At 60.7% G+C, this 26,728-nt stretch overlaps 1 protein-coding gene across 1 annotated transcript; it reads right to left on the reverse strand.

Moving 5' to 3' along the window:
* Window positions 1–10,426: 10,426 nt before the first annotated feature.
* On the reverse strand, window positions 10,427–24,073 carry ARHGEF37 (Rho guanine nucleotide exchange factor 37). Its single transcript, XM_049829146.1, has 13 exons — window positions 23,865–24,073; window positions 21,545–21,762; window positions 21,004–21,127; window positions 20,443–20,590; window positions 19,319–19,518; window positions 18,640–18,770; window positions 17,986–18,090; window positions 15,793–15,903; window positions 14,228–14,557; window positions 13,142–13,270; window positions 12,588–12,783; window positions 11,977–12,149; window positions 10,427–11,575 (listed from the first exon to the last, which is right to left on the reverse strand). Exons 2-13 carry the CDS (start codon window positions 21,746–21,748, stop codon window positions 11,366–11,368), a joined length of 2,061 nt encoding a protein of 686 aa, XP_049685103.1. The 5' UTR covers window positions 21,749–21,762; window positions 23,865–24,073; the 3' UTR covers window positions 10,427–11,365.
* Window positions 24,074–26,728: the final 2,655 nt, after the last annotated feature.

The raw sequence follows: 26,728 nt of genomic DNA on the forward strand, positions 1-26,728 counted from the left end.
GGCACAAGGCCTGTGAGCGGCTGCATTTGAATGCTGCCTGGCCAGAGCAGAGTGCAGCCACGGCCGGGACAAAACAAAACCGGCATTCACGGGCAGTCATTTAAATTCCCAGCAGCTGTTCCCTCCCAGCACACTCATGCCCGCCCTCCTTTGCTCTCCAAGGCACTTTTGGGGGCTTTTTCCCAGGGTGGTAGGGAAGCAGGTCTTCCAGCAAGTTCACCTGCAACCAGCATCCCTCCTCCCGCCTCCTAAAAATAAGTGGCCAGCCCTGGGGGGGACAATAGCTGGGGGCTGCTCCTCCTCGGGGGTCTGCACCCACCGGGGCTTCATCCCCCCCATGGTGCCTCCTCCCTGCCCCGGTGCAGCAGGTCATGCAGGGCTGGGTGCTCACCCCGCAGCAGGAGCCCCGTGTGCTGACCAGCACCCCCAGTCCCTGCGCTGGTTACGGGCGCCCCGCAGCTGCCTCCCTGGCTCCGGCTCATGCCCATTTCCTCGTGATGGTGCCTCACCCCTGAGGCTGAGCCACGCTGTGGGGGCGGCCGCCCAGCCCCCCCTCCAGCACCGCTCCAGTGGGAGAACTGGGCCCATGTGCCAAAGGACGCTCAGCTCCGCGGGGCAGGGGTGCAGACAGGCGTGCTCTCCCGGGACACCAGGTAAACCCAGTGAGACAGGGCTTTGGGCCAGGCATAGCCACGGGACCCCAAGCAGGAGCTGAGCGGTGCCTTTTGGCCCCTCGTGCGCTCACATGAGAGAAATTGCTCATGCGTGTTTTGGTCCGCTTGGGTTTAACCCCAGCCCTGCTTTCCTGCGCGTGCTGCCGGCACGAGGGCCCGGCAGGGAGCAGGCAGCGGCACGCCGGGCAGCGGCAGCAGGAGCGAGCATGCTGCGGTTTTCCAGCCGGAGACAGGCAGCTGCTGTGAAGAGCTGGTGGTGAAACGCTGCCTGCAATCCCATTACGGCTGCGAGCGCGAATGAGTTTAGTGGCCTCAATTTAATTCCCATTTGTACATGGTGAAAAAAAAGAAAAAAAGAGGAAGAAGACCGAAATCGGGGATCGGCATGGATTGGCTGGGATGGGGATGCGCAAGCTGCAGCCACGTGGGAGGCACGAGCTGCCAGAGATGTGCCCAGCTCCAGGCAGCGGATGCTGCGCTGGCAGCAAGGATGGGTGCTGCAAAGGGAGGAGAAGGACACGTCGCTCCCGCTGGATGTGCCCAGCATGCCCGAGCCCAGGCTGGGAGAGCTGCTGCAGTTTCATGTAGCTGGAGCCCACCAGCAATGGAGTACACCAGGCATGGGGGTCCCCCCATCCCAGCTGGAGAGCCATGTCAATGGCAAGTGCGTGGGCTGCCGTGGGCCAAGCTGAGCCCCGCGGGGTGGGTGCCTGTGTCTCCCTCCTCTCCTCACCCCTGGGACGTGCGTGGGACTGGAACAGACCCAGCCACGGGAAGGCTGGAGGAGGGAAGACGCCACCTAAAGCCCCGAGGAACCGGGGCTCCAATTTCAAAAAATAAAGGGAGGGTTTTCATCTGTATTTGCTTCGTGAGTTCATGACTTTATTTCTGATTTGATGCTCTTGTCTCTGATGACCCAGGCACAAAAAGGGAGACCAGATAAGAGCAAAGAGGCCCGGCCAGAGGGATGCTGGTGGCTGCTCAGTGCCCCCAGCCTGGATCCCTTCCAGGGGATTCCAGAAATGCTGTCAGCACCGGGAGTGGGACCATGGGCATGGGGAGGGCAGCAGCTTGGGGAGGTGAAAGCAGAAGCAGCCATCCCTGATAAGAGATGGGCTCTGCCCTGTTATGGCTATGGCAACTGCACTAACAAGAGTGTTAGGTATTTTGTACTTGGTATGACCTGCCTGGATCGCGCTGTACCACCCCAGCCTTCTGACCTCATCCTCTTCGGGGAGGAATAAACGTCTGATGTGGAGGAGAGCAGACCTTCTCCTTCCCCTGACACCTCCAGCTAGAACCTGGCTGCCATTCCGTTGCCCCTGGGCCATTGCAGAGGCCTGGCAGGCAGCAGGGAATGTCCCCAGACTGGGGGAGTTAATCAGTCCCAGAGCAACCCAGCCCCTCCTGCCTGCATTTCTCCATCACGAGAAACAAACAGATGTGTTTAGCTTGAATTAGCTGTTTTCGATTGGGAAGGCAATCCCAATCACACTGCATCCAGTTCCCCCCCAGCCTAAACAAGAAGCTGGGCAAAACACACATTTTCTTTGGTGAGAAGGAGATTTCTCCTCTCCCTCATCTCCTGCTTCCAAGTTCGTTGAGCCCTGCAGAGATGTGAGCAGAGCTCTCTGCAGCTGGAGGGCTAACATCTCAGCTCTTCCAAATAAATAGAAAATGACCCAGTTTATTTTTCTCTTTTCCCAAAGTCCAAGCACCCAAAAAATGAGACAGTAAGTGGAAGCCACAAATAGATTTCACGTATTCTGACAGAGCCAGGAGATGAAAGCAGGGGAAACAGCTCCTTCCTGCCCTGCTCAGCTCCTGGTACAGCAGCAGCACATCCTCCCCGGGGTTAGCTTCCCTGGGTCAGAGAGGCAGGAGAGGCTTTGGGGCTGACCCCAGCTCAAGTTGCCTACCAACTGCTTAGGAAAGCTGCCATCCCCTGTCCAACTCCAAGGGCTCCAGTGCTCTTTGCACCCGAGGGTGGGGAGTTTTGGACCAGATGAGGTCCCAGGCTGGTGCAGGCAGGATGCTGGCTTGCTGGCCTTTTGCTCCGAGGAACATCTCACTGCTGCGGTTCAGCTTCACAGCCCCAGGATCTGCTGGCACCGCAGCTTGATGCGCCTCCGCTTCCAGCCGGGAATGGCTCAGCATGCAGGAACCCCCTCTTTCCCTAGTTTTTTTTTCCTCGCTCATACAGTCCCCACACCCCTTGGGGACCAGGATCTTCTGAGGCAGGGTGGGAGCCTCCCCAGGGCTGCTCCCATCGGCCTTGCTCCAAGTATTAAGGTGAGCGGCAGAACGTGCCCAGCCTTCAACTATTCCTATCACGTCCCATCTGGAGACAGAAATCTGCCTGCTGGCTTTACAATTAAAATTGAAATTATTTGATTACAGGCCTTCATTAGTAAAAACAAACACCAGGCAGCCTTCCTCCCTCTCCTCCCCCCATCCCCGCCCAGCCGTTCCTCCCCGGGGGCTTTTTTAGGTAAATCCCAGCCAGGATGTGGGCTGGGCACACAAAGGGGGTTCGTGTCTGCAGCTTGTAGCTACAGTCAGGTGCAGCCCAAAGGAGACAAATTTTAGACCCACAAATCACCTCCTTCAGGTAGAGATGCAGCAACAATCTTGGATTGACGGCTTGATGGACTGCTGCCCAGCCGTGGGTGTAGCGATGGCTTTAGCAGCAGCCGGACATTTCCCAGCACTGCACAGCCTGCTGAATGCTTGCAGACCTTACTGGGGGGCTCCCACAGCCCTTGGGGCTTCCGATTTACATTTTGACTCCATGCCCTTTCTTCTGTGAGTCTTTGCAATGGGGTCATTTGCACCTTCACACCAACCTGGACTTGCCATTGCCAGGTCTGTTTTTCTTCCCCGCAGCTGGCTAATCCTGCGGGGAAAGTGGGGAGCGCAGGGAAGGGCTGTGCCGGCACGGAGCAGGCTGCCCGTGGCGTATGCAGATGCTTGAATCCCCAAAGCTGCAGCAGTTCTGGGGGAAGTAATTCAATTAACACTCAGGGTGTTGGGAACAGGCCGTGCAGCCTGGGAGAGGAGGAATGCTAATGAAGGAGGGCTTGGGAATGCTGCTGGGTTAGAGTGCCGCTTGCCTGGCTGCTCCCAGTACCTGGTTTTCTCTAGCCGACAGGATGGCTCTGGGCACTGGGGAGGTGAGATGGGAATTAGGCAGTCTTTCTGCCTCTGGTGCCTGATGCAAGAAGAGGCCATGAAACGGCTCTTGACGCTCAATTGGTGGCCCATTTGAAAGGGCCTGTGGCAGAAGAGGTATGTGCTATCCCCTCTGCGGCATCCCAGCTGGCACCCCCGCCAGAGTCCCATGCCTGCAGAAGGCAGGCTGACCCCCTGCCCTGTCCCTGCCTGCGAGCAGGGGCACTTCCCTTCGGTGCTCGCCTGAGCTTCTCCATCCCTGCCTCCCACCTGCACCGTCGGCCTTTGCTCCAGCAAAAAGCTGCCTTTGGGATCTCCCCAGCGCCACAGCACATGCGCTAGCTGGGGCCGTGCCTCCAGCGAGCAGCCGGCTGAGCTGGGAGCGAGCCGAGGAGACTGAGCCACGGTGCCTGCAGACCACAGGGCCAGGCTGTCTGGGTCTCAACAGCCCCTTTAGCCCTCCCTGTATAAGGAGGGAAACCCGGACCCAGAGCTGCGGGGTGAGGGGGCCGCAGCCGCAAGGCTCGGACTGGGGAGGAAACCCCTGGCTCAGGAGCAGGACCGGCCACGGCAGCTCCAGCTGCGGCAGGGGACGATGGCAGTGCCTGGTGGCACACAAGAATCACGCACGCAGCTTCTCCCGTGAAGTGAGCCTGTCCAGGCAGGGAAGGCCATCTGCTCACCCGCAGAGAAGGGAGCAGAGCTGGGGGTCCAGAGCCCCCGTGTCCAAACTGGCTCGAGGCAGCGCTGCCTTTGCAACCTGGGAGGCACCAGCACCCCCAAGACGAACAAAGGGTTGTATTTGGGGTGCCTTTGCAGGGATGTATTTGGGAAGCCTTTGCAGTCTCAAGTACCTTTGCGACAACCAGGGGCAGCCACCCCGAGAACGGAGGCATGGGGTCGTGGGAGAAGACATGCGGCCATGGGTGTCTGTCCCCTTTGCCAGGCTGGGCAGTGGGAAAGGCGGCTGTCACAAGACCAGCGGGAAGGCAGAAGGGTGCTCTGCACCTCCTCTGTGCCACGCTCGCTCCTTAACTGCTGTGGCCTCTGGAATGTCCCGCAGTGCTCTCCTGCCAGCAGAGTGACCTTGGGGACAGGATGAACCTGTAAGGATCTGCCTTTTGCTGCCAGGCAGATGAAGCCCCTTGTGCCACAGGGCTGAGGAAGCCCTAAGGGAAAGGGTGCATCACCACGGGACCACCAGCTCAGGGTCTGCCTGCCTGGGGACCCCCGGGACATGGCAGGGCAGGGGCGCATGGTGCAGGGGCTGGCATGCCGGCCGAGCTATTCGCGGTGGGTAGTGTTGCCCAGCTGCTCTGGCTGACTCATGTCACATCAGGGCCAGAATGGCTTCCCAGCGGCATGAAGCCTCCCCCTGACCAGTGGCACTGGGCCGAGCTGTGGCCAGGGCAGGTGACGGGGGGGGCACAGGTTATAAGGTTACGCTGAAGAAAGAGCAGCTCCTGGTAGGATGCTCCCCTCTCCAGCTGCGTGCCATCCGCCTGCCCAGCCTCAGCTCGGCGCCTGAGGATGCTCCAGCTCCATCCCCCATGCAGAGGTCTGGATGTGGCCCAGGGATGGCAGGGTCCAGCTGCAGGGGTATGCTCCAACAGTGGGGCTGAGCCATAGGCAGGGAGGAGCAGCGGGGTTAGTCCCCTCCACCTGGGCAAGTGTCACCAAGTCGGTGGCACTAACAGCATTGTTGTCCTACCCAGGCTTGCCTTGTGGGCTAAATCTTTAACCAGATCAAGGGTTTAACTTTATCAGTGTCTGGAAAAATGTGGCACCGTTTTCCTGGGGCAAAGTATCTTGATCCCTGCAGAAATCCCAGATGTGGCTCCTTTTCCTGGGTTGCAGCTCCCTGGTGCTTCTGTCTGGCCCTTCAGCAGAGGCACCCATGGGACCGTCTGGGGCAGGGAGCACCCCGTGCCCCATGCATGGCCTGGACTCCCAGCTGGCCCCCTCTTCCCTCCAAAATCACAGTTTGCACAGACCCAGGTGCACCGGCATGGTGCCAGCATTGAGGAGCTGGCACTTTCCCTTGCAGGGTGTACCTGGGCACAGATTGTCCTCGCAGCAGGCAGCATGGGATGAAAGACACTGCGGGAGCAGAGACTTCGGTGTCCCCTTGAGGGGAGCCCCACTGCTGGCACCACAGTCTCCCTGCCAGCCCTGCCGGCTCCGCAGCCCTGGAAAGCCTTCCACAACCCCTGCCCAGAGCAGGATGATTGATTATTGTCATTAAGGCTGGAGAACAGTTTCTGTGCACATCCAGGTGGTTCAGGAGCAATTAGTCACCCACTGGTGAGGTGGGGGCCAGGCTGCCCCTCTGTCCCTGCAGAGGTGGGAGCCCTCCGTCACCCAAGCGAGGGCCCAAGGCAGCTCCTGGCACTTCTGGCACAGCCGGAGGGAGCCCTATCTCCTTGAGTGCTGTATCTGATGGGCACGCTCCCTGCCAGCCCTTTCTGGTAAAGGGCAGGGCTTTGACAGCGGTGCAGCGCCAGGGCAGGGCTTGGACCTGAGCTGACTCCTGCCCCCCCAGGCCATCTGATGGGGGGAAGGCAGAGGGTCTGCAGCCCCCAGCCCCATGGCAGAGATTTACCCCCATCCAGGGTGATGCAGCACCTTGTGCTTTTACATGGGGTGGGTGCAATGGAGGGGCTGAGGAGGGGAGGGGTGCTCATCCCCAGTCCTGTGGGGCCACACCAGGCACAGCTCCAGCCAGGGGCTCATCTGGCAGCACCGTGACGGCAGCGACATCGGCAGCAGACGGCTGCCGGCTGGAAAGGGGGGGCATAATGATGGTCCATCTCAGCAAAGGTAGCAGAGCATGAAAGCAATTTCACACTTTATTAGACAATTCAGGTGCTGGCTGCGCAAGCCTGGAGCGAGCACTGCTGCTGACACCTCCGCTCCTGTCTCGCAGCCCCAGGGCCACTCTCTGTGGGGTTCAGCCCTCCCTCGGGCCATGCAGCACGATGCTGATCACAGCTGGCAGCACGGCAAGCGGAACCAGCGTGGGCTGCAGGGGACCAGGGTGGCGAGGCTGCGGGCTGCTTCTTGTGGGCCACCCTGCTCCCACATGGCGCCTGGGAACCGTGCAGCAGGCAGGCTGGTCTGCTCGGAGCCAGCTCAGCCTGGCAGTGTTGGTGAACTCAAGCACCATGCCTGCAACCGCAGCTCTGCTGGGGCTGGCTGTGTCCTTCAGCCCAGGGCAGCCACCCTGCTCCTGCTGGGTTCCCCTGCTCCCCTCCTTCCCTGCCCACTGCAGCCCTGCTGCACCCGTACTTCCCCCCGGCACCCCGCGGTGAGAGGACGGGTCTGGGTTTGGGAGCCTGGGCTTGGGGCTTCCCTGGCAGCTGCTTTCCTCTCGCGCCTCCCTGCCGCCTGGGTGCCCCAGCAGAGCCAGTGGGCACATCGACACCTGGGCACGCAGCCATCCTCCCCGCGATCCAGGTGTCTCCATCTAGAGATGTGCTTTGCGGCTCCCCACCCTGCCCGCAGCCACTGCCGTGTCCCCAGAGACCGGCACGCCCCGCAAAGCAGGGGAGAGCGGAGCCTGACCTGCCACCATCCTGCTCTCCGGCATGTGGCCGGGCTGGCGCCCTGCACTCTGGGGACACGGCTGTGTGCTGTCACACCCCACGGGTGGACACTATCCAAATACCTACACGTCCAGGATATGAATCAGCCCGGACGGGAGTGCAGCAGCCGCTCTTGGACAACCCGAGCTGCCCGGCAGGCTGCTCCGGCGGCCAGGCTGTGCTGGTGCCAAACCTCTTGCGGGTCGGCAGGCAGGTTGCAGTCAGCAGCGCCTGCCCGGCTCCACTGCCACCTTGCTGATCAGCCCCGGGCATAGCGAGACCCCGGCCTGGCACGCATTTCCCTCCCCCTTGCATGACTCTGCTCCCACAGCGCCGAGACACGGCACGGCGGCGCCCAGCCGGGGTGATGCCTAACCTTGACCTGACCTCCTGGCGAGGAGCCATCGCTGCCTGGCTGACCCCCCATGCCCCCTGCCACGAGCATGTTCCACCAGGCCAGCCAGAGCATTCCTCCTGGGAGAACCTGTCCTTGCCAGGCTATTTAAAGGCACACTTATGCCCTTTATTCCCCTTCATGTTTAGGCTGGAAGAGCCCCGTACCCTCCAGTGACTCCAAGGGGGCACCTCCAGGCTCGGGGCAGCAGCAGGTGCAACGAGTTTAGGTGAAATCACGGGAGAAGAGAGGGATGTTGGTGCCCCGTGTCCTGCAGCCAAGTACTAGGCCATGTCCTGAGGACAGACCCCATGGGGAAGGTCCCACGGCCGTCGAGGTTGGCAGCAGGACTGGTGGGTACAGCAGAGCCCAGCTCAGCCCTTTGGGTCCAAAGACTGGAGGAGCTGCACGAGCTAATTTCCCTTTTCCTAGCAAGGACACCCACAGCACCCTCCAGCCGCCATCAGGACCTCAGGGTAGGCAGGGCACCAGTGCCACCGGTGCTGGGCAGGGTGCTGGTGCTGGCTGCCTCAGCACCACTCAGAGGAGCCTCTTGGTGCCTCAGCTGCACCCAGCCTGAAGCACAACCGCGTTATATGGCAGGGGGCAGGCAGCCGGTGCCTGACACAAGCAGCGTGTCCCCAGTGTGCTGCCACCTCCTGCAGAACACCTGTGCGTGGCTCATGTACATCTCCTGGTGGGATGTGCGTGGGCCCTTTCACCTTGCCCTTCATGCCTGTCAGCCCTAGCAAGTGCTGGTATTCAGACATGTGATGGGTAGAGCGGGGACCCAGGGGAGGCAGCGGGGGTCTAGGACACCTCGCAAGAGCCTGCACCCCCGTGCCGGCTGCAGGCAGGGCAAAGAGCTTCTGGCCAACACTGACACACAGGCAGCACCGGCGGTGGCTGGAGGGAGGGAAAGGGGAGCTGTTGTTTTAGAGCACATGAAATCCAGAGTCCTGATGAGTGGGACAGAGAAAGCCCACCCAGTTTTATAAGCCGCCTATCAAGTCCTGCCCACCACAGCTCTCCTTCCAGCGGGCAGTTCAGGGCACAGGCAGCAGCAATTTCTCAGCGCTCCTTGTCCCGCTGTCACCTTTCACCCTCCAAAGGGTCTCGGGCACTTGCGGGCTACGGAGCAGGATCTGCTCGAGCCACTGACTCCTGCTGTTGCCTGCACTGGCGCAAGGCTGATTGCATCTGCGCCCCACTGAGCTCGCAGGAAGGCAACTTGGGAGGGAAATCCGACCTGATGTGATTTGATTAGGAACGGAAAAATCCGGAGGAGCCATCAGCAGCGAGCTGGAGGTGTAAACCCTGCTGCTGCAGGGCTGGAGCTGGGGAGGGGACCCGCAGAAACACAGCCCCTGCGCAGCAGCCCTCGTCCCCACAGCCTGCCCGCCTTCCCTTCCTGAGGAGCCCATCGGCCTTTCCCCAGGCTGGGAGCATCCCCAGGCTATGTCTCCATCTCTGGTGCTGCTGTCCCCTCCCTGGTTTCATGTGGGTGAGCATTTGCTTAGGGCTTTCAATGGCACCTGGGCAGAGGTAGCAAGCCCCCAGCCTCCCCACAGATCAAGTCCCAGAACCCTGCAGGTACAAAAGAGGGTGAGCCCCACAGGCAGCTCTGCCCCAAACCAGGCACCTGGACCCATGTGTGGGGTGCACAGCGAAAGCACAGCAGCATCTGGGGCCTGTCCCCACCTGCCTGGCACCCACCTCATCCCTCCCCACATGGTGCAAGCTTCAGTGAGGACATGCCACCTCTGCCCACCCTGCCCAGTCCGCAGCCACAGCCGCAGGGCAGCACTGCGGGAACCCACACCCAGCCACCAAAGCGCATCCTGTGGGGAGCCCGTGGGTGGCCGAGCCTGCCGCCTCCCTGCCAGGCAGGGCGCAGGAGCCAGCACGCCAGCGCTCGCCAGTCGGGCCGTTGCACCTTTGATGTGGGAAGCGGCAGGTGCCCAGGGCAGCCGGGACGACGCCAGGCTGCTGCACCGGCGGGTGCCTCCACGCTCCGCTGCCGGCAGTGGGTGAAGGGTGGGCAGCGTGGCACCGTGGACTGAGCTCTCCCACGGAGGGAGCACGGTGCCAGTCCCTGAGGGCTGCGGCCGGGAGCTCCCGAATTCCCCTCTGACACCATGTCAGCATTGCCGTGGGCACGGCTCCCTGCCCTGAGCCCCATCAGCATCACGTAACAGCACAGCATCAGAGCAAGTCACGGGGAAACTGAGGCGCAGAGCCACGACGTCTCCGTCCCCAGACTGAGCCTTAGGTCAGGGACCAGCCCACACAGGTTGATTCTCCCCAAAACCTCTTCCAGGGGCCTGTGCTGTCAAACCGCCGGAGATTTGTGCGGGTCGGCGAGGGGGACACGGTGTGCCGAGGGCCCCCAGGAGCCGTGCTCTCCCCCCCCCCCAGCCCGGAGCAGCACCGGCTGGGAGGGAAGCGGCGCCCAGCTCGCCTTCAGCCCCTGCCCCGGCACAGCCGTGCTCACGCCGGCCCCGCCGCCTCGGGTTGTCCCCACGCCGGCCAAGGACACGCACGCTCCACCCGCAGCGGCGAACCCCCCCCGCGGCCCGCCAGCGCCCCCAAACCAGTGCTCCCAGTGCCGCCGCCGAGGCGCGCTGGGCGGGGCGGCTCTGCCACCTCGCGGCCGCGCTGCCACCGCGCCGGGCAGCCCCCCCATCGGCACGGGTGGGGCGGAGGGACGGTGTAATCCATTCTAATGTCAGCCTAGAAGTCACACGAAAGAGCATCGGTGGTGCACAGGGCGCTCCTCGGCACCGGAGCTCAAAGCGCCTCTCAAATGGGTCAGCGGCATCAGCCCCGCTGCGGGGCGGCGGGGGGGAAACCGAGGCCGGGAGCGATGCTCGGTGGGCAGGAGGGCTGGGGAGGACACGCAGCACTCAGCCCGGCACCCATCCGTCGCGGACGGTGTGGCCGGGCGCACGCTGACATTGCCGTGCCCTTTAGCAGGACGCGAAGGCTGTGCTGCCGAAGGGACCCCGATGGCACAGCAGGGTGGGCAGCCAGGCAGGTGTGACGCCCCGGTGAGAAGCCGTGCCTCTGGGGCTGCTCCGCTCCGGCCTCCGCACTCAAACCAGCGATTGCCCCGAGCCTCTTCCCAAGAGCCCCAGATGCTCCGTGTCAGGCTGAAGACCCCCTCTGCAGCACTGCACTCTTTGCAGCTCGGTCCTGATCTAACTGGGGACAATGCTGTCTCGTCACCCCTAGGGACACTTTTGGCACTGACACGGATTTCAGCAAATCCCTAGAAAACTGCAGCCACCTGCCCCTCTTTTGTACAAACACGTATGGGACATGGCACCCTCATGCCTACCCATCAAAACGTGCCTCCTGACTGCCGTCGCTTGCACCCACATCCCCCGGGCCGTATTCTGCCACCCGCTTCCCACCACCTTCCCAGCCCGGGGCCACCACAGCCGCCCCCCTCCAGCATCGCCCGTGACGAGCCCTCGGGTGCCAAGCGGACGGCTCCCATCCAGTGAAGCCTGGGCCCTTGGGTGCTGGGCTGGCCGGGCTCACACAGGCAAGCTCCAGCCCATGGGCTTCTGCAGAGGGACTGTCACCAGGTAGCTGGAGGGCACATAGCCCCTCTGGCCGTTCACATCCACCAGGCTCCACTCCTTGCTCCCCTTCTTGTCGTGCGGCTCCAGCACCACCACGGGCTGCCCTGCCTGGAGGCTCACCTCCTGCGGACTCCTGGCTGCGAAGGAGAAGCCAGCAACCACCTGTGAAAGGCAGGGGAAGGAGGGAGGAAGCCCTTGCTGGATGCAAGAGTCAAAGGGGGAAAGGACATAGGCAGGGCAGGACCTAGAAGGGACATGGAGGTTGTTTCTAAGAGGGCAGCACAGTACTGCCAGTGATGGAAGGACACTGGGGACCCCACCGAGCACAGATCTCTTGCTCGGTCCACCCCTGGTCCCAGCAAGGCAGACACCAGCCTCACGGGGTACTCGGACAGGGGCTGTGACACTCCCCTGCTATGCACGTGGCTGCACATGTATGACCACGTGTGTGCTGGAAAAGCAGGTCCACCTTCCCACCCACATGCTGCACACGCAGGGACTAGCATGGAGCTGGTGGGGTTGCTAGGAATGGCCCTGGGGGCCCTGGTGTCCCCCACTCTCACCTGGAAAGCTGGGGTGAAGGTGGCCACCTGGGGCCTGGGAGCTTCAGGTGCTGCATATGAATGTTGCCTTCCCTCTGTGCTGCTCTCCAGGGCTGGCATCTGCATCCCAGGCTGCTGGCTTTGTACCGGACAATAGGGCTGGAGTTTTCCAGCAGGCACAAACCCTCGGGGACCTGGAGGACATGCACACACACAGGTCATGGGGTCCCGCTGCCTGGCACACGTAGGACTGGTTGGAAGAGAGAGGAATGACAACTTGGCTGTTGCCTGGCATGGCACAGCAGCCCTGTTCAAAGCGGTCCATCACTAGGGGATATCCAGCAGCAAAACCCCACAAAAAGGGGTTTCAAGGAGTTTCTGTGTGCACGGGATTCTCCTCTCCCAGCCATGATGAACCATGAGTGCTCCCTCATAAGGAAACCTGAACTTTACAGCTAATGGCTATGGGTGCAGCTGGCAAAGCAGAGGTGGGTCTGGGCTGAGCAAACCCTGCAAGGGAGGACTCGGGAGGCAATGGCCCACTGTTTCATCCAAGATGAGGAAGTGGTTCGGGTTTGGTTTCTGACCCTGGTGCCGAGGCGGGGAGAGGCTCCCTGTAGAGCTCACAGTACCTCCAGCATCCACCAGCCATCTGCTCGTGTTCCCCTTAGTGTCCACACTTTGCAGCAGAGCTACAATCTGTCCCCTTTGCAAGGTCAGGTCCAAGTCTTTGCTGCCACTGATGTTGCTTGTCACTTGGTAAAGTTTGTCTGGGCCGTGCTTGCTCACAAGGGAAAGGACCTTTCGTTCCTCAGCAGGGTTCAGAGGCTGGTGGGGAGCAAGAGACACAGGAGCACTTGATGAGACAGGCAGGAGATTGAGGCCCTCCATATACATATACTCTCCTTTCTGCAGGATCACATCCCAGTGAGAGGTTAGTGGAGAAACTCCTTCACACTATCTGCTCTACCTCATGGTTTGGAGACGAGTGTCTAGAACCAGAAGAGCTAAGACTGTTTCATCCCTGGTTATTCCCAGCCAGCTGCTGTTGGGGGCTTGGGGGAAATACTGTGGCTGTGGCAACCCCCCCGTGCCACTTTCTGAGCCAGCCTCCACCCCAAGGAGATGTTCTGCACTGCGAAGCCACAGTCCAGCTGGACTGAGACACCCCTTTCCCAGCTCCTACCTGTGTCACAGGGCTCGGTGCGACAGTCTCAAATGTCTGGCACAAGGTACAGAGCTGAGCACCAGACTGCTGCAAGGTGTCTTCCACCATCTTCCAGAAACTGGGCAGAGGCATGCGGCCATGGGGCATCTGTGAAGACAGACCCTGAGATCAGAGAGGGCCCTGGGGAGGGGAAGAATTGTGGGTAGGGTCAAAAGAAAAGGAGCAGGAAGAAAAGAGGTGAGAAAGCACGAGAACAGACCTGGCCGCTAAAGATGCATCTTGCATCTAGGATGTGGTTCCCTTTGGCAAGGAGAGCTGCTGCTCTCTGACTTTGAGCCACCTACCCTGGGCAGGGCAGTCCTATGCAGGGCTCTTGGGCTGTACCCAGCCCACCACAACAATCCCTGGGTCCTGCTGTCCTGCCCCAAGCCCAGAGTCCTTTCCACCTGACTAAAAAGGGAGAAAGGTGAATGTAGCTCTGGGGTAGATGTCTGCAGCATAAGCATCCCAGACTGAGCAAGGGGAATCCACCCTCATGACGAGGTATGTACAAGCAGTGCCTGACGGGATACTTCCACGTGGCTGCATCTTGTTCTCATCTTGGTCATGGGCCAGGCCAGGGCCACACTTCACCCCAGGGCTCTGGCCTGGCCTGACCCACCACGTTTGCAAATGTCAGGCTCAGTGAGTGCCATGCAGTGAGGAGTCCTGGGAGATAAATCCCAGGGCATGGAGGTTCTAGGGATGCTTGTTCCTCAGGCTAGGAGCTGTCCTTCTACTCCTTGCCTTCCCAGCACAGAGCTCTCAGGAGCTCAGAGTTAACACTGATCTCTCAGGCAGCACACCAATAGATGACCAGTGGTGTCCTCAGAGAGAGAGCAGGCCAGTTCCTGGCACTGAAGAGGAGACAATTTGGCTTTCCCCAACCTAAGGGGAGATCCCTTACAAATGCTAGACAGGGAGCTGTGTGTCTGCAAGGGCAGGCTTGGGCTACAGCAAACCTTCAGTGCCCTGACATCCAAGTGACGTTCCAAGCCTGAAGAAGGCAGGTCTGGCTCAGCATGTGCGCCGGTTTGGGCACACAGGCCAAGAGGTCACTCTCACCTGCTCTAGCTCCTTTTGTGCCTGCTGCAGGACCTGGGCAGCCAAGTCCCGTTGCAGGGCACTGAAAGAGCACAGTATCTGCCCCAGGAGCTGCAGAGCCACCTGGTTGAACTGCGGGAGCTCAGCCACGAGCAGGGCGTTGATGGCGAGGTAGGTGTTCATGGCTGCCTCCTCATCGTATGTCACGCTGCCCATCTCGCTCTTCCGCTCCTGGATCTCCTCATAGTCCAGCAGCTTGTCCAGGCGCTTCTTGACCAGCTGTTGTGGCCCCACCAGCATGTCTGAGAGGCTGCAGAGGGGCTGGCAGACCAGCCTGTCTAGGCGTCGCTTCTGTGAGGCGAGAGAACCCAAATCTCCATGTGAGCCCCCCAGACAGGCCCAGCTGTCTGCATGGTGCACTGTCTTACACAGGAGAAAAGGCTTGGGGACCTGTTGAAGGGCTTGTGCAGAGTGGGGAGCATCTGAGGCATCCTTCCCTGAAGGCACACAGGATGCCAACCAAAGCAAACCCTTGGTAGAGAGCAGTCATGCATGCCACGATTCAAAACTTGTGCCTCATGCAAATGGTCAGGTAGGACCCTCAGGCGCAAGGTCCCATGGGCCAACGGGGGTGCTGCAGTGACTGTCCCATGCAGGTCACAGTGTCCTGGTTTGACGGAGGCCCTCAGTCCAGGGTCTGTGTGGTTATCCCACGTAGCTACCCTCCCTCCCCATGCTGGCGCTCCTTGGGCATGCCGGCATCCAGGTGTGAGTTCAGGCTGCCCTGCCACACTCCTCACTGCTTGGAACACCTCCCTGACTGCATTCACGGTGGCAGTGAGCACCTAAGAGGGAGTCCTGGAGAAGCAAGCAGGGGTAGCGGAAGGAGACAGATGGGGGACCCTTGGGCTCCCAAAGGCGAGTACGGATGCCCAAAAGCTGTGGGTAGGTTGGACTGGGGTTTGGCAGCAAATGCCTTGTGTGAGTCAAATAAGCAGAACGCCTGATTTCCCACCATCCTCTGCTCCGCTGCAGCCCTGCCTGCATGGCTGGCCATGAACATGTCAGGGCCCTGAAGGCACAAATAGTCTTTAATGGCCCAGACCAGCCTCACCTGGGGCCTCCACTCACACCCCTGCCCACAGCCCATTGAAGGGCCTTGGGCTGCTGCTTGACTATTGCTGTGGGTGAGCCGATTTCTGCTTCTGTCTCCTGGGTGGACCTTGGACCTCTGCTGTAGGTAGTTCAGCTCCTGGATGGACCCCTCAGATGGACATTGCAGCTTGTCTCCAGCCCTGGATAGACTTTAGAGTTGTGTTGTAGCCACGTCTCTGCCCCTGTCTCCTTTTGTTTCCTGGATGGACCCTGGGGTTGGTTCTTCAATTCAAGTATCTGGGACTGCTGATGGACCCTGTTACCTGCCCCTCCGTGTTCAGGCCCCAGGAGACTGTGTCTATCGGTGAGGACACTGCCTGCTCTGGGGACCCCTCAGCTCTTGGCTGCCCTGCCCTGGAGCCAGCCTCTGCTGTAACCTGGCAATGCTTGGCTGTGACCCTGAAAGGGATATACAGGGAAGGAGCACTCACAAACTCTGGGAAAACAGTGCAATGGAGGTATTCTGCAAAGCGTTGGTACTGCTGGGCAGGTCCCTCATTGATCTGCAGCTCACACTTGTGTGGGGTGGGCAACAGGAACGCCTGAAAGGGAGAAAGCCATCAGACCTGATCTGTAGAAGCTGCCCAACACGAGCTAACCCATCTGTAACCGATCCCTGTGTTCCCAAAGATGTGCCAATGTCCCAGTCTGGGTGCTCTGTGCTAGCAGCCCAGTGGGACTGATGCTCTGGGCTACTCTTGTCTGCAAGCCAGGGAGCTCATGCGGGTGTTAACAAACCTCTCTCTCCCCTTGAGCAGGAGTCATGCACCGGCTTGCAAAGGCGCTCCTGCCCCAGCAAGATGGCCAAGACTGCCCTGTGGTCCCAGGCAGTCTGCCCCAGCTTGATGTTGCCTGGTGCTTTGACACTGGGGTTTGGTGGTCCAGTAGCTCTGTGGAATTTCTTGTATTTGTGTACAAAATCTTCCACCTGCCTCTGTGTGTGGAGAGTGAGGCTGGTGGGAAAAGAAAGCAGCTAGGGATGGTTTGGGTGGACACCCTCCTCTGCTTTGAGAGGCTTTGCTCTAATGTTAACTCTGTGGGCAGCAGCCTCCTTCCTGCCTGGAGGTAGATTTTGACCCACAACCTCTAGACCCAGGGAAGGGAGCACTGAGCTCCCAGAACCCCTGCCTGCTGCTGGTGCCAAGGGAAGCCTGGCCTCCAGCTCCTCCTGGGCTTAGCTTTGCTGCCCCTTGGAGCGCTGCTCCTGCAGTCAGTCCTGGAGCAGCAGGAGCAGTTTCTGTTTGAGTCTTCTCAATCATGGCTGCCATGGGCCTCTTTTGGAGTGCCCTGATCTCTGTCCTAAATCCTGTCTTTTTGCCTGTGGTCATGTTTAGAAGACCCTTTCTTTGTAGTCTTCCTTACCACAGGAGGGACTGGTGACAGAAATATAGAAGGGGAAAGGGATTGACCCTTTGAGCAGAAGGCGGCAGCTCTGAGACCTGTGTGCTTTTCCTCAGCCCTACAGGGGCTCTTACACAAGCAGAAGTGGCTGTGATGATCTTGTACATGCCAAGATTTGCCTCTCCTTGTGATGGAGGCACTGGCACAGACAGATGCACAATAGGGAACTGCCAGCCAGCACAGAGGCCAGGCTGTCTCTGCCCTATGAGAACATGTCTTCATCGGCTCCTCAGGATGTCTTTGAGAAGCTTTCAGAGGGAAAGAGATGGGGCATGCATGCAGCCCCACCTTCCCCCACCAGCAGCTCCTCTGAAGCTGCATCCAAGCCCCAGCATGACTCCTAACCACAGCTTATTCTCTAGGCTGCCCAGCCTATTTGCAGACACTCTATGTCCTGGCTAAAGCCAAGAAGCTGGCTTACAGAGATGCAGCTTACTGAAGAGCAGTGCCGGGCAGGTCCCCAGAAGCCCTCGATGTCCCAAGGAATGGTCACACCCTTAGCTGATGCCACATCTCACTGTCATACAAATTGCCATTCTCATGTTTTTTTCTTCTAATCCTATTTTACCCACTCTTTGGGCTATAGGGAGTCTTTCTGTTCCCTTTTCTTCCTTCCCAATCCTATATGGGGAGCCCTTGTCAATATTTTCATGACAAGGTGTCTCCAGCCCTTGAATTGCTGCTTTCTGAACCCTCTGCCATTTCCTGAGACTTTCCTGATTATATAGCGTCTGGGGATTTCAAGTTTGGCCATTGCTCATACTTTTATTTCCCTCAGATGCCCCAAGGGATTTCCATGAGAAAATCACAGCAGCTACTCAGCTGGGTCATCTCAGAAGGGAAGTTCATTGTTTCCCTGACTTGGGGACACTTCTGCCTTATACCTGTTATGCGAGAATTCCCAGGCTGAACAACACTTAGCCTTCCCAGCTATTTAATGCCTTGAAATAATGATCAGTTTAAGGACCAATTATTCTCAAATGACAACCAGCTCAGACTGGATCAACGAAGCTTTGACTTTTTGTTTTAAGCTCTGCTGGACCTGAGTGATCCTTGGACGCTGGGCAAGGGCCCAGCACAACGTCTTTAGCTGAGAGATGCAAGTCACTGAACATCCCCAGCTGACACTGGTTTCCATAGGGCTTGAAAGCATTCTGCAACCCCAAGAAACAGGTCCTGAGGCCTGGATGGGGCCCACCCCCTGCAAGTTATCAGGGTTTTACCTCTAAATGGCCAAGGTAGGACGCCACATTCTCCTTCAGTACAGCCACGCTGGACACCACGCACTGGAACTTCTCCTCCAGGTCGTCGTACTCCCTGTCCTCCATCTGCAAGGCAAGGGGCAACTTATCCCCAGCACGGGCAATGCCTCGGGCAGGGCTGATGTTCCTCACTGGGTGCTAAAGTAAAAAGCAGCCAGGCACCTGCCTGAAGCTCACAGTGCTGGGGACAGGCAGGGGAGACCCTGAGAGGCTCCAGGAACCTGAAAAGGGCCAAGACCTAGGATGCTTGGGCTGCATGCAGATGCATGGCTTTTGGTATGGTTGCAGTGCTGGGGAACACCAGGGTGTCTTTCCTTTTGCTGGGGTGCCTGAGGATCCTGTGGGTCCTTTGGGGGCCAAAGCACTCCCCTGCAGCGCTCTGATGCAGGACGCAAGGTGTGTACCTGCATCTCTCCTACCCTGCTGGTCCTTGGGATTGGGGACCAGGAGCCACCCTTAAGCTGCTCAGAAATGAGACTGTGGCTCACGCGACAGCATGGGCCACTGGGTGTCAGCATTGGCCACCTCGGCTCCGCTCAGGAGGCAGCAGAAAGGCCCAGAAATGACTCGAGGAGAGGCAGTGGGTCCACAGGTGGTGGGGTGAGGGCTGCCCACCTTGGCCACGATGCCAGCCTCGTGCATGAAGAGCCGGCTCAGCCGTGTGGTCTTCTTGGCGATGGAGTGCGTGTTGAGGCGCGCGAAGCGGTCCCGCAGCGTCAGGTGCTCGGCCTTGTTGTATTTGGTTGCTGCCTCGCGTGGGGGCACATGAGGTGGGAGGAAAAAAGATCAGAAGAGGAAACTTCAGGGCAGCATCCTCAGCAGCCTGAGCAGGCAATGCGGGTGAGCAGCACCGAGGCCCAGAGCTGACAAGTCCTGATTAACAGGATAAGCACAACCCACATCAAAGAAGGGCAGCCTGGGGGAAAGTACTATGAAAACCAAAAAGAAGAGCAAACTCCTGTTTGTGGGGAGCCTGATTTCTCCTATCCCAAGGGCAGGACTGTTCCTCTCATTCCCCAGCCCCAGGAATGCAGGCAGACCGGTTTTGTGCTCAGTCCCGTCCCCCCCGCCATGCCACCCTTCTCCTGCAGCCTTCAGGTCTTGCCCAGAGTGGCATCTGTAGGACCAGAGCGGTGCCAGGAGCTGCCTGCACGACTCTGCGGCTCCACCGGGCAGGATGTGTGCAGGGCAGGAAAGCTTTGAACTGACTTAAGTAGGAATTAGCACAACACCAAGGGAAGACAACTGGGGTTGGGCTGGGGCTTCCCAGACCCCGTGCCCCCTGCCCGCTCACCTACTTCTCTGCGCCGTTTGTACTCGTTGATGTTGGCGTTGACCTGGGTCATGGCACGGACGGCTGCCTGCAGGGCCGGGTAGGCACTGGCACTGGTGGGGGTGTTCTCCAGGATCTTCCCCAGCAGCAGCGGGTATTTGGTGACCCTCTGCACGGGCATCACCAGGAAGAAGCTGAGGTCTGACGCACCCGTGTGAGGCCTGATGGAGAGGGGAATTGCTCGAGGTCGGCATGGAGATCTGCCTTCCTGCCTTGCTGCTCCTTCCAGCTACTCTGCAAACATTTTGGAGAGAAAGCAGCGCCTGTCCAGCTGTAGGGGAGATTTGCTGCCTTGGACCCGCAGGCAAGCTGCGCCCAGCAGCTGGGGGGGCGTTCTGGCTATGAATCCCTGCTCCCCGCCAGCTGCGGGGCCACCCCTCCCCCCCCAGGAGCGCTGGCAGGGGGACGCTGTCCCCACCAGCCCTGAAGGCAGTGCCAGCCCCGGGCGGGCACCCTGCCTCCCTGAACAGTGCTGCGCTTGTCTAGCTAGGAGGCACGGGATCGGCGCTTGCTCTGGGGCAATGGGGAGAGAGGGTGTGGGCAAAGTGCAGGCAGGCTGTAGGCAGGACTGCCCTTCTACCCGTGCACAAGGTATCGCTCATTTGGGAGTCATGTAGCCTGTGCCCTGAAACAGAGAGCAGCAAATCCCAGCAGCTCCTCCACTGCCACTCGTGCTTCTCCTGGCTCCAACAGTGTTTGTGACCCCCTCGATAGTTCAGGAGGGGTTTGGCAGGTCTCCTGGGGCCAGCCCGTCTCTCTAGTCAAGCTGGGCAATGTGTGCTCTCCGTGGGCACAGCCTCTCGGGCTGTGGAGCAGGCAGGAGCTGCGGATGCCACCCCATCCCTTGTTTTGGGGTCCACCATAAAAGACCACCAACCTGTAGTGCCCTTGGGGCAAGTGGCCCCAAGAATGCAGGACAGTCTGCCAGGGACTACACCAGGCAATGCCACAAAGGTGATGACTGTGATATTACACTCAGCCTGATGGCACGTACCTGTGCAGGCAGATTGTCCAGAGAGCAGAAGGGCCAGGACAGTAGGTAACACAGGGAGAGGAAGGTGGTTACCTCAGCAGCAGGTACCTACACTGTTGCATTCAGGGTCTCCAAGATCTCCTCCTGCAGCCTGGGGTCCTTGCGGTAGCTCTCCACCAGCAGGAGGGCATGCTCATAGCTGGCACAGTAGATCTTGTAGACGGTTTCCATCTCCTCCTTGAACTCCTGGAACAGGGCGCCTGGGGAAGGAGAGTGAGGCTGGAAAGGATGGTCCTTTTCTGTTGCCTCAGAGAAAGGCAGAGGTTTCTCCCCAGCCTGCCTGAAGGGTGAAGCCAGCAGAGCAGTGCCAGCCAAATGTGCTGGGGCAGCGCCCTGCACCCCAGGCACCTCTGCTAAGCTGGGCCTGATGCTGCCCCCACCTCACTTTCTGCAGGCTGGGCAGGTCTGCCTTGCCCCATGGGGTGAGTGGGGGTGGCTGCCCATAGATGGTGGTGCGCAGGCAGGAGCGCTTCCCAGAGCCGAGGGAGGTGCAAGAGGTGTCAGGGTGGGTGGGCTGGGGGCTGCACCCAAGCACAGCGCTGAGCAGCAGCACTGCCAGCACCAGGAAAGTCATGGATGGGCACAGGTCAGCTCTCAGTGCCACACCACTTACTGATGCAGAGCAGCTGCTCGTGCTCCTGGGCAGCTGTGGCCTCGAGGCCCTTCAGAAACCGTCTGGAGACATGGAGGATGTCGTCCGTGTTAGAGAAAAGTCCTTCCAGGTCAAGATCAGGCAGCTGAAGGGAACAACGATGACCCAGGGTAAGCCGAATACAATAGACAGAGGTCAATCATGTGTTCTGGAGGCACTCACGCCCTCCTGAGCACTCGTGTCCTTCCAGCTGCCCCACGCGACACCTGAGGAGCTGGAACGGTGCTCTGTTTCAGGAGGCACTGCAGATGCTGAGATCTGGCTGTGCTCCCGAGCTGGGCAATGAGGCCATTTCATGTTACAGATGCAGGGTTAAAGCCGTAGGACAGCTGGGTCAGACCCAATGTCCATCCAGTTCAAGACCTTGGCTGATCAGGGGAGCCCAGGAAGGTGGAAGGTGAGCACGTGTGACCTCCCTGGAATGATCTGGGCATCTCACAGCTCTTGACAGATTCACCCCACAGTCCCCAGCCCCTGGGTGGGGAGACGTACCCCATCTCACCTGCTTCTTCTGGAGGTGCGCCCGGATGTCTGACACGCAGAGCTGGATGTTGTGGACATAGCTGGCCTCGGTGGTGATGAGCTCCTCCACGGCCAGCTGCTGGCTCAGCTCCATCCTGTTGCAGGGCTTCACCTCCTCGTAGATGGCCTCTTCAGTTTCAGCTGCGTCCTCGGCATCGGGGTCTGCCCCACCGGCGCTCGCCATCTTGGTGGCACACTCTGCAGGGGGTGGCAGGGGGTTAGGGACAGGCTGTGGCAAGGGCAGCCCCAGCACTGGTGCTCCAGTGCCTAACCCAGCTCAGTGCCCGTGCTCCCTCCCTGGGGATACTCAAGCCATCTGCATTACAAGCAAGGTGTGGATGACGCTCCAAAACCATAAAACCATAAAGCACTGCAAGCCAGGAGCGGGCTGGCTGTGGAGGGCAGGCACCCACACGTGGCAGGCGAGGACTTGCCACACACACGTGCCCAAACGACCACGTGCAGGGCCAGGGTGCAGGCAAGGGCAGCCCCAGCTGCAGGCTCACCCAGCCTGGGACTGCGCAGGGGCTGGTCCCCGAGGGCAGAGCGGGGTTTGCCACCTCTGCCCCTGCTCCTCGCTGCCGAGGCTAGCTGTTCCCTCCCTGCCTTGGCTGTTGGTGCCTGGCACATTGCCTCGTGTTCAAGAGTCCTATTCAAAGTACAAAGAGTGTTTTCGCAGTGCTTGAACAAGAGACGTTTCTGTGGCACGGAGAACTGGCTTGGAAGCGACGGGGATGGGGGAGAAGTGGGCGAAGCTGCGGGCGCCTCTGCCCCTTGCACAATGCCCGTGCCCTGCCCAGCACAGCCCGCTCCCCTCTCCTCTCTGCCTGTGGAGAGCTTGAAAAATCAGAGCTGATTCATGCCATTTCCTTCTCAGGGAACATCCTCTGCTCTAACTGATAATGAGGAGGATGGAGCAGCTCCCAAAGCATCACAGATAGTGCTCAGTCCCAGGCAGGAGGCCTTGAGAGAGAGACACAGCACAGCCCACACCAGCCCAGCGCACAGCTCAGCTGGACCCAGACCCCAGCCGGGAGCAGGGAGGGACGCTGCCAGGCTGCCTGCCTGTGGAGGCTGCAGAGGAGGTGAAGAGCGAAGGCAGGGTAGAGATTGCTTGGCAGGATAAAATCGAGACGGCACAAGCAGCGGCACAGGGAGGGAGGCTCTGCCTCTGCCCTCCATTGCCTGCCCAGCCAGTGCCAACATCCACACCCAACCATTAGCCAGACTGCGACGTGCCAGGTGCTCCCGTCGCAGGCTGCAGCCCCAGGTGCCTGCAGCAGGAGCAGGGAGAGGGGCTGGCAGGACAGCCCGAGTCTTCTGGGGAAGGGTCCAGTTAACAAGCGGGTGATGCAGTTGCGAGCACCGGGCAGGGTGAATGTCCTCTCCTGGCACATGCCCGCTGCTGCGCTGGAGAAGAGCTGGGCTTGGCACAGCAAGCAAACGCCATGTGAGAAGGTATGAGACCTCTGCCTGCTTTACAGGGGCACATGACCCCGTCAGCTGTCATCCCTGCCCTCTGCGGATTTGGCTGCTGCCTGCGCCTGTGGCATGGCTCTGGCTGCTATGGGACATGGGGAGTAGGAGACACTTTCCTGCTTCCCTTTGGGTGCTTCCGAGAAGGATGCCCATCAAGGGCTGTTGGACAAGCCCAGCATCCTCCGCCTGGGGGTGACAGCAAAATCCTTGCTCAGAGGAAGGGCTGCAGTGGAGGCAGGTGGAAAGCCGTGACCTGAGACACCCCCTGGGCCCTGGAGAGATTCCCTGCAGCTTGGGGGCATGCGGGCAGTGGGGTGTCACTGCTCCCTGCGCCAGCATCCCCCAGAGCACACAGCTGCTTTGGGGGGTTGCCCCCCAGCTGGGGAAACCTCTTCCCCCCCGCTCCCCCCGGCCTGAAACACCAGAGGGAATTGTGCAAAACTAAAAGGAATCCTTTCTGGGCAGCGTTGGACCAGGCGGAGAGGGCAGGAGCAGGTTTCATTCCCATAGCTCTCCTCCCAGGCAGCTGCCTGCCATCGACATGTCACTGCCGCCTCGGTGGCTCCCAGCATCCCCGTCTGTAACGCGGGGCCCGGGCAGCGTCCCCAGCCGGCACCGAGACCCGCAACGCCGGGGATGCTGCCGCAAGCCGGGGCGGGGGGCTACCGGCTCCCGGGCCCGCAGCTCCCACGCTGCGCCCCGAGGGACAGGCTCCGGCACGGCCGTGCCACACACCCGCCCCCCCCCCCCCCCGGCTCCCCACGCTGCTCCGGCCCCGGCGTCACCTCCGCGCCCCGAAACCCCGCCGCCCCGGCTCTTACCTTGCGGCGGAGGCCGGGGCCGGCGCCGGGGAGCCGTGCCCGGCTGCGGCCGCTCTCCCGCTGCCTGCGGCAAGTTAACGATAAACCCGCTGGCGCCGCAGCCGGGGCGGCAGGGCCGAGCGTGGGCAGGACGGGCCGAGCCCACGGCACGGGGCCGAGCCCGCGGGACCGGGTGACGGCACCCGGGCTCCTTTACCGCCGCTGAGCTCGGCCCCCGCCGCCCCACCCGGCGCGGGTAGGCCGGCAGCGCCGGTCAGATGAGCGGCGACGCGCTCCCTGCGCAAGCCCGGCGGCGGGGCGGGTGGGGGCGGCTGGCAGCCGGGCTGGCAGCGGGGGCTCACCGCCGGCAGCCGGACCCGGCCGGGGGGGGGATGACGACGGGGAGCTGGGGAAAGCGAGCCGGGGCAGTCGCTGCGGGGGCGGGGAGGGGGGGAGGGTTCTCAGCGGCAAAAGCAGGTGGTTCCCCCCCCCCCGAGCGCCGTGCCTGGGTCTGTGTTAGCCCCTGGCATCGCAGCGGCAGCCCCCGACCCCGTCCCCCCCCCCATTTTCCCCCTTGTCCATCCTCAAACCGTGGGGCAGCGCAGCCCCCGGCGGCCTGGTGGCTTGCGGCTGGGCAGCAGCTCTGGCTGGAGGGCAGGGGACACACCGGCTCGTTTCTGCCCTAAATAAACAGGGACAAGTCCGCTGCGTCTTCTTTATGGCCTTGCTATGGCTCCGGTGTGTGGCCGCCTCAGCACCAGCTCGGGGAGGCTGGTTGGTGCCCTGGTGCTCCCACAGCCCACCCATGAATGCACAGGTTCCCCCCGTTATCCCGCAGGCAGGCCCCTCTGCTCTGCCATCGCTTCCCAGCTGCTCGGCCGCAGAAGAGGGTTCGGAGCAAACAGAAGCAAAAATATATAACTGAGGAAGCAGTTGCACAGATTGGGCCATTGGGAGCTAGTTAGCTGCTCTTTGGCGTGAAGTTGTTTTTTTGCTCGTGAGGTGTTTGCATCCTTATAAACAAGCCATTGAGAGGAGAGAGGCTGATCTGCAGCCAGCTCCCGCAGCTGGGAGCTCGGCCTCGGCCTGGCCACAGGGAGGGGGCAGTGGCACCTGTGTTTTTTCAGGCTGACCCACAGTGTCCAAAAACTGTCACAGTAAAAAGGACTCAGTCTTTCAGTGACTCACGCAGGTCACAGGCAATGTCTGCGTGTAGAACCAAGCCACCCCACAGGTCAGGACGAGCTCTCCGGCACAGCCCTTCTTCCTCTGGGTCCATTTCTGAGGGTACAAGCCAGCCCCCCCAGCTGAGGTGTGGGGGCTGGGCAGGGCAGCATGGGGGTCCACGCACATCTGCCCCACTGGCTCCCACCCAGTGCTGCTGGTGCCAGGATGGCCAGCCTGCCCTGCTGCCTTCCCTGCCTGCATCCCATCCTGCCCACAGAGAGCCTGGGTGCAGCTCATGGGGCTGTGCCGGGGTCCCCGAGCCAAGAGCATGAAACCAGCCTCCCTTGTCCCTGCGCTGGAGGGATGCCGCAGCACACAGGAGCGGTTGCGAATGGATAAGCTGGGCAGCAACACGGCAGGAAGAGCCAATGATGGGAAGAGGCAGAAGCATTAACACCCAGGCAGGTCTCTGGGGGAGAAGCCAACGCACAGTGATGTTCCCTGGCCGGGTGGGTGGCTGGGGTAAAGCCACCCCACAAAAATGGTTCCCAGGCTGGCCCATGCTGTATGGGCTTAGGGAGAGACACGTGGCCACAGGAGAGATCCGCACATGGCTGGGTAGCAAGAGCTTTACCTGGCTGTGGCCTTGGGGACACAGTTGTTGTCCTTCCTCCCTTGCAGGTGGCAGCAGGGATTCAGTCCTCGCCCAGGCGCTTTCTGAAACAGCAAAACACCTGGCCGGGCGGCCTTTAGGCTGGCATCGCAGCAATGTCAGGAGTTCCCCAGCTCCATCCTTGGGCAGGCGCTCTTACTGCTGCACCCAGCAAAGCCATCACCCCTCGAGGCACGTCACTGCCACTTTGCTCCCAACAGCATCTTGCGGCTGATCACGCCAGGGTAGGAACCACGCTCCTGCGGCTGCCAAGGGGGTCCCGGCAGGGCAGCGCTCCCACCTCGGAGAGTGTCCTCGCCTCACTGGGGACAGCGTCCTCGCCTCACTGGGGACAGCACGGCAGGGCAGCATCCCTCGCCACCCGCCCCACCCCGGCTGGCTCACACCATGGGTGTTGCCTCGGGCATATTTCCCATTCCAGTCCGCTTTTTCAGACACTGGGTAACCTGGTTCTGGCGAGTTCTTTGCAGAACGGCCTTGCTGTCGAGCGCTGCAGGAGTGGCTGACATCTCCTTCCCCCCGGTGCAAGCCGTTTCCTTCCTGCCATGCCACTGGCCCCACACTCCTCCCGTCCAGCCGTGGGGCTGGGGCTGCTGCGGCTCCGCTTGGCTCACTCGAGTGGCTCGGGGACCGGGAGCAGTGTCACAGTGCTGTCACCACTCCAGGGCTTCCCAGGGAGTTGTGAGAGTAGGCTGGCTGCCCTGGCCTGGCTCTCCTTACAAGGGAAAAGCAAATAGGCGCTGGCTGGTCGAGCACAATTGTTTGTGTCCCAGGGCGAGGTGTTGTGCTCAGGTTAAGCTAAGATAAAGGGTCCCAGCGAGGTGGGCTGTCCCCTGGCAGTCTTGGCATCGGCACCCTTGTGGGCAGCCAGCAATCCCACCCTGCCAACACGAAACCTGGCAGGGGGTGGCAGGGCGTGGGACCGCGCGTGGGACTGCCTTCTCCCGCAACAGAGTCAGGTTTGTGTAAACTCATTGCAAAACTGTTTTTACAGGACGCTTCTTGTAGGGCAAGAGTGAGCTACCTTCACAGCACCACCTGGCCC

This window comes from Accipiter gentilis, chromosome 26 (assembly GCF_929443795.1).
Source record: "Accipiter gentilis chromosome 26, bAccGen1.1, whole genome shotgun sequence".
Taxonomy (NCBI): Eukaryota; Metazoa; Chordata; class Aves; order Accipitriformes; family Accipitridae; genus Astur; species Astur gentilis.